Source organism: Aplysia californica, unplaced genomic scaffold (genome assembly GCF_000002075.1).
Source record: "Aplysia californica isolate F4 #8 unplaced genomic scaffold, AplCal3.0 scaffold00377, whole genome shotgun sequence".
Classification (NCBI taxonomy): Eukaryota; Metazoa; Mollusca; class Gastropoda; order Aplysiida; family Aplysiidae; genus Aplysia; species Aplysia californica.
Window position 1 is genome coordinate 208,985 of NW_004797647.1, and position 7,500 is coordinate 216,484.

Genomic DNA, 7,500 nt, shown 5'->3' on the forward strand with positions numbered 1-7,500 from the left:
GAGAGAGAGAGAGAGAGAGAGAGAGAGAGAGAGAGAGAGAGAGAGAGAGAGGGGGAGAGAGAGAGAGAGAGAGAGAGAGAGGAGAAAGAGATAGTTTCTTCCAATATGCTCGAGTCGGGTTAATTCCCGGGCTAAAAATATCAAAGGGATGCAGTATTTTGTTTTCCCGATAGTTTGCCGTGTAGATTTATGCCTTGCAGCTCGTGTTACCCTGAGATTACAGGGGAATCCAAAACTATAAATAGATAGAATATAATAATATGTAACAAGTAAAAATCCCACTTTTCAAGTACGTATGACGCAGATGTAAGTAGGCTAATCTGGCGATCCTTTTCGGTCAAGAAGAGAGCATTGAAAAAACAAAGAATACCAACATGAACGTCTCGTTACATAAATCAAGACAAGATCTATTTTATTTCACTTTTGAGTGGTAAAGAAAAGCATAGGCCTTGACACAACATCCTTTTGTGTTGGAGATAATAGTTGTCAAACGCGTAGAACACATGGATAATGGATTTGCGCTATATAAATGCAATTACGTGTACTATTATCATTATTATTACAGATAAAACAACAAGGACGGACAGATAAACCAGAGGAACGGTAAAGTATAAAACAACCTATCAGTGACATCCTCGAACTAAACTTATATTCAACATTACATTCTCAAGAAAAATTAGTTTTAACTGCATTTGGAATGAAGCTAAAGAAAAACAAAGAAATGCTCCCCAAAAATTAGCATCATCCAACCTGCCTTATACATGAACTCATTTTAAACTCCAAGAAAGAGACAAAATAAAATATTTACAAGTGATATAAATATATATCAATAGATCTGAATGACAACAGTTCACAAACCATCAAGCATCATGTGTGCGCGATAGAAAATAATAACTTACACTATAGAAATTTATTTCTCAGAGGTATCATTGTACACTCCGCTGAGGTGGGGGTGTGGGTGTGTGTTAACATTTAGTGTGAAACTCATGCAACAGACCCCTCAATCAATGAAGACACTATTTACATTATATTTTTGTCTCGGGAGTGAAAGTGAATTGAAAGGTCTAAAAATAATTCCATCTCAAGATAATAAATTAAAATTACCTAGTGGTCCAACAACAAAAGTAACAAGGGTTTTTTTTTACTTATTTCCTTTTACTATAAGTGGGAAAGTCAGAAAGACACTAAGTAAATTCATAAATTTCTTCTTTAGGTGGTCATCTTTCTCTTGTTTAGTCAGACGCGGGATTTTTTTCCATTTCCGTTGGAATTTTTTCAGTACGATTACGATATGATAGGATAAACATAACATAAAAAACAAACCCCTTTTTTAAGTAAATCAGAAAAAGTTTGAACTTTTAAGTCTCAACACAAGAAATATCTTGAGCCAGGCTTTTGATACAACCTTTCTGTGATTTTCTCAACCAATCAACTTCTTGTAACTTCAATATTGGTTCATTTTTATATTATAGAGTTAGTGAAAACACACTCTGCTGAGCCTGGGTGAAAAGAAGAAGTTCACTTTTGGCAGACCTTTCCTTCACAGCAATTCACATATATAACATGATATAGTGGCACTACTCTTACAGAACTCTAAATTTTCATTGCAGTGGTTAAGACTGCAGAAAAGGGAAGCCACACTCTTCTTTTTATTACAAAAACCACTGTGATAATGCAGAGCCAACAGCATTTAAACAAGACAAAAGTTGTCCCTGGTTATAAAACTAAAAAAAATTTTTAACTGGCTGACACCAGGGCAGTGTGTGTATTTTATTTATATATAAGCATGACACAGGCACTACTGTTGCTGTCATGAAGGTGAAGAACAATGCTTGTCTCCACTTGAAACTATTAACAGAGCCTGGACAGAACAATATCGAGGAACATAATACAAATTTGCTGTAATCACCTATATTTTTGTTTATTTAAATTGCCAAATTAGCTGACTATTCCCTCATTACTACTGTTGTTCCAAACGTACTCAACTCTGCTCTGTAATTATTACTCACAGAACAGTAGCAGAAAGCCCAAATGAAAGAAAATGGATGCCATGAATGTCTTTCACCAACTTTGCATTATCAACACTTATTTGGGGAGGGGGGGGGGGGGGGGGGTGTCGGACCAAAAGATTGTTGAGTGTAAAAAATGGCACAATTTCGACAGAATCTGTATTCAATAGCTTGGAAGAGGTTTTGCTCAAAGTTTTACATAGAGTATAGAGCTGTATGATAATGATGATATTTAAACCTACAGTGTTCAAGTGAAGGTTGTGCGCTATGCCTAGACGACAGTATGGTTCTAAATGACAATGTGGACCAAAAGCTGATACTTGGACTTTCTTCTACTTCTAGGATTAAATTCGTGTTGACGGAAAACGAAATGCAGATGAACATGATGGTGAGCCTAACAGAACAACTTTTAAGAGTAACTGAAACTTTAACTGTATGTAAGGTCCCTTCAATGATAGCCACAGAGACTACGTGTACCACAGACAACTCAGTTACCTTATATTGGTCAGCAATCAAGTGACATTATAAAGAAACTTTTGGTATTGTATTCTAAAGGCAAATTTCCTTTTAAGATCTTCATCGTTATCAGCATGTTTGTCATTCAAAATGACATATTTTCTGTCAAATTTAGAACAAGTGTAAGCTTCCCCTACTGCTCTGAGCTAAATGTTAAACGTTTGTGACTATCCTAATATTTATTTTATTGGGTCAAAAATGTTTTTGAAAAAAAGAAAAAATGCACAGCATAGAGAGGTTGTGAAACACAGAATACCCAGAAGTTAAGAAGTGAAGTAGAGTTTGTGAATATTATGAATTTGAAGTCATTTAAATTCAAGACTTCAATGTCATGATCTATGTAAAAAGGAGTGCAGCCCAGCTCCCATCCTCTTCTTCACACACACACACACACACACACACATCTGGAGGTTTATCATACTACAAGACAGACTGGGCCAATCTTTAGTGTTTAAAACTAAAGTTCTAAAAGGCTGATTCAGAATTTACCAGGGAAGTTCAAAGAATAAAAAACACATAGAAGGAAGCCTACTGCTACTGAGTAAATTGAAGACGTCAAAGTCAATGTTCTATGATACCTCAACATGAGTCAGCAAAGCAAATATGGTTGTATAATAAAAAGTGCTGATTAACAGAATGATTTATAATGTAAGCCTATAGTATACATATATAGATCTTCATAAAAGATTGGCATAAATTTCCAACGGGTAGTCTGAGGGTTTTTTTTATCAATTATAGTAGAGGGTCATAAATGGTTGGCATAAATTTCCTACGGGTAGTCTGTTTTTTTTAAAAATTAATTATAGTAGAGTGTTCAACCCTCTACTATAATTAATTTTTAAAAACAGACTTCCCGTTGGAAATTTATGCCAACCATTTATTTATGATATATAGTCTGGGGTTTGCACATTAGCACAACAATAACAATGACAATGAAAGAGCGTTAAATTATTAACAAAGGGGATCAGAAAATCTAGGCTCATACTGTAACTCAACTCATAGGCTCCAGGCCTTTAGGCTACATTATTCAAACCGTTTTGAAACAAGAATGTAAAATTACAAAAGAAAAACAAAATCTTCGCAATCAACAATTTTAAGAGCAGCAATAAAAATAATAGTATTAGCAGAGAAAGAAGATTTTAATAATAAATTACTATTAGATCTACAGTGTCAGAACAATTAAAGTCAAAGCCAAAGCCTGATACTGATACCATTTTTTAAACTCTCCATTCATTTGTATTCAGGGTCGTAGAAGCCAGTAAACATTTAATATGCATGCTAATGGTCATCTTGACAAATTTTAATTTTGTCCTTCCAAATTGCAATTTCTAAAAATTCAGCAACACCAAAATCATCTGGCGTACTACTCAGTACTGGGGTATGATTTGGTCTGGAATAGCCTAGATCTAGACTCTAGATCTAGATCATCTAGATCTAGATCTAGTACCTCCTTACTTTACTGCTAGGCCTACTGCCTTTCAGTTCAGACCTAATTTCTAGGTCAGATTCTTTACTACACAATGACAACAGTAGTCTCATCATAGTGGAAGTTCATTGCCCAGATAAATTGTTATGTTTACCCAAACTATTTTCAATCAAAATCCAAGTACAAGACTGCCAGATCATGACTGATTGAAAGGCTGAAGCTGGGGATAGCAGTGGAGAAAGATACAAAAAGAAGGCAATCAATTCAATCATTGAATATTGAAATGAAGCTGGGAGAGGTGCTTTTTCCACAATTCGTTTAGCATTACTCATTACTAATCTAGATCAAGCCAGAGGAAATGTTGGGCGTTGATGGACACAATAGAATAAAGGAAAAAGTAGATTAGATCTACACCCCACAGGATGTATTTTTTTCAGTTTGTTTGTTTGTTTGTTGATTTTTCCCCAGCTGCAGCACAGCCATCTAAGAAAATGAAAAAAAAACCCAAGACCTCGGCCTCTACAACTAGAAATCTAACAACGTCTAGCCAACGAAAGAAGCCAAGAGGTACTCGATTGTGGGGGTGATGTAATGGGGCCTACACCAGAATGTCGCTCACTCTATCATCCATGCGGTGAACATACGTAAAAACAAGCGTACTTTACTTTTGTCAGTCGACAGAGGCCAACCCAGAAGACGCGCTGGGATGGGGAGGAGAAGTGCAAATAGTGGTAGATCTAGATTTCTAGATCTAGATTGTATATCTAGATAACAACAATGAGGACAAGGATCGCGAAGCGCACAGCTGATCAAGATTGTTGACCTACTATGAAACGGCCGCAAGCAAAGGGTGTGCGCTGTGCAAAACACGGGTAAAATGAGAAATAACGCTAAAGCATTCATTATTGTCAGAATAGACTTGTAAATTAATTAACTTTGCTCACCGGTGGCCTTTCCACATTGTAAAGGGTGCTGCTGAATAGGAATGGTTCGTATCTTGGTTGTTGTTGTTCAAGGCTGTTCCAACTCGTTCAATCCAGTTCAGACACCCTGTGGGCTAGTCATGTGACTTTGTTTATAATGGGAGAGTGCTGTGCGCATGCTCAAACCCCCTCGCCGGGCGCACCTCGTCCTCGTTGATGTTTTTGACTGCTGGATTCTGCCTGTTCCGTTCCCAGTTTTTCAGTTTTTTCTCAGATGTAACATGACAAAAAGAAAAACAATCAAATTATATTATTAAATTAAATAAAAATATAAAAGCAGCTTGAAATGCGCAAAAACTCACACCACGCCTTTTTTCTCATACATCAACACGACTCAGACGCACAAACACATCTTTTCCTTCCCACACTCGCTCATCCTCCCCCCAAGTCGCCACGATACCGGTTGCAGAGCAGCTGTTTTGGCAGTAAAAAAAAACGTTTGCCTGTGATCTAGAACAGCACGGAGAGTGAGTAAGTTGTTTTGGCGAAGAAGGAGGGGTGACTCCACGTTGCATCATCTTGACTAGGGATAGATCTAGATATCTAGACCAAGACGTAGAATAACACGAACTAAGAAATGACCGATCGGACCAGAGACAGAGATGTTGGGCTGTTTGTTCGTGTTTATAATACATGCACATGTATTAATAAATAATAATTATTGTTGACTGGGTGGTATACCAGTCGTGCTTGAAATCCCGCCGACACTTGAAACTGAAGACGAAGAAACCTATCGATTGTCGTCTGCTGGTGGATTTCAACAAGAAATGAAAATACATAATGTACATCTATATTTAGAGTTTTGTGTGGACCTAGATTGCTGATGTCAGCTAAATAATCGCTCATTTTGGAAATTATAAGAGAGAGAGGGGGAGGCCGGGGGGGGGGGGTCTATCTGTAAGTAACAAGTAACTGCCTTGAAAACCAGCACATGGCTCCCTATTTTAGGCTTTGTAACTTTTTCATATAACATATTGTAGATCTAGATCTAAGTTTTATTGGGGGGTTTTTAATATTACTTTTAATTAAGCTTAACATTTTTTGTCGAAACATGCTGGGGACAGATGGAGAAGACGAACAACAAAAAAGACCTGTTGTGTGGTTATAAATTAAAATTATATTACATGTATATTGCAAGGCATTTGACACATTTTTTAAGCTATTATCCATGTCTCTGCTTCTCTCTCTCTCTCTCCCTCTCTCTCTCTCTCTCTCTCTCTCTCTCTCTCTCTCTCTCTCTCTCTCTCTCCCTCTCTCTCTCTCTCTCTCCCTCCCCTCTCTCTATGTGTCTGTCTCTCTAGCTCTCTAGTCTCTCTCTCTCTCTCTCTCTCTCTCTCTCTCTCTCTCTCTCTCTCTCTCTCTCTGTGTGTGTGTGTGTGTGTGTGTGTGTGTAAGAGAGAGGGAGAGAGAAAGAGAGAGAGAGTGCATTTGTGTGTATATAGTTGTGTGTGTGTCTCTCTGTATGTCTCTCTCTCTCTTTTTCTCTCCCTCCCTCCCTCCCTCCAAGCACCTATTTGCGAAAACTCCCTCTCACCCCACCCCCTCCCCACACACACACATACATAATATTATGTTCACATATAAGTGTAGGCCTAAGTATAAATTTTTATCTCACATACGTGTGTGCTTGTGTGCAGAGGCGAAGCGTCTATATAATCAAATAATCACTGCTTCCCTTCCTAATTTTGAAACATTGTCGCAGTCAAATTCACCCATAGACGTAAACCTCATAAATTAAATGTAAAAAGACGTTCATAATCACCAAGAACAATAGATTATGCCTAACCTTCAAAACCGTTTCATTGCCACAGAAATAGCCTGTTCGCCCCTATCGGGCCACTCCATAAGCAGTCACAAGCTTTCATTAAGTAAGCTTAAAGTGAGGCTGGAAGAGTCAACCAATAGATTTGAAGGGAACATGTGCATAGCAGTCAGAACTGTTTCATTGTCGCATATATATACCCTGTTCACCCCTGTCGGGCCACAGTTATAAGCACCCAGACGCGCTGATTATCTAAGCGAACTATTACACTGGTCGAGTCTACCTCACAGATGTGAGGGGAACTAACTCCTAATAATCATTTGACTCCTGCTACTACACTGCTAGTGCTTGTTTTTTTCCTCGACTTTTTAACGTCCTATAATCAGATCATGACCTCGATTATGACAGCGGCTCCAGGCCGCGAAAAGCTAGACAAAAAACAGCCAAATATGAAATAAAAAATTAATACTTGGCGTGCTCTACCAAAGTGTTTCGGCTGTCTGGTATAACATGCCATTGTAGTGCTGACATCTGTGCTTCTTTCCTTGGTGTTCGTGTGTTCAAATCTAAAGTTAAATTTAAGGTTAGTTAGAATAAATATTATTTAATTAAATACTTTCCCGATTATTTTAGCGGTTGAACAAGCATACAACATGAATTCAGGATTTGTTTTCATTCACAACTCAGAGTTGCCGCCTCCAGTTCCAGTAAGATTCTTGTAACTTGTGTGAGTGTGATATCTCCTGGCCCTATCTGGTCCCATTTCTCTTTGATTACCATGTCAAACAAGTCAGCCTTCGCCCC

The 7,500-nt window shown here is 37.9% G+C and overlaps 1 protein-coding gene across 1 annotated transcript in view; it reads right to left on the reverse strand.

The window, feature by feature from the left end:
• The window catches only part of LOC101849071 (probable E3 ubiquitin-protein ligase MARCHF10), a gene marked incomplete in the record, with an annotated part of 49,198 nt that extends 44,113 nt beyond the window's left edge, over positions 1-5,085 (reverse strand). Inside the window, 1 exon segment of the mRNA XM_005103520.3 lies at positions 4,896-5,085. Within this exon segment, the coding sequence (XP_005103577.2) occupies positions 4,896-4,912 (17 nt within the window).
• Between the last annotated feature and the right edge of the window lie 2,415 nt (positions 5,086-7,500).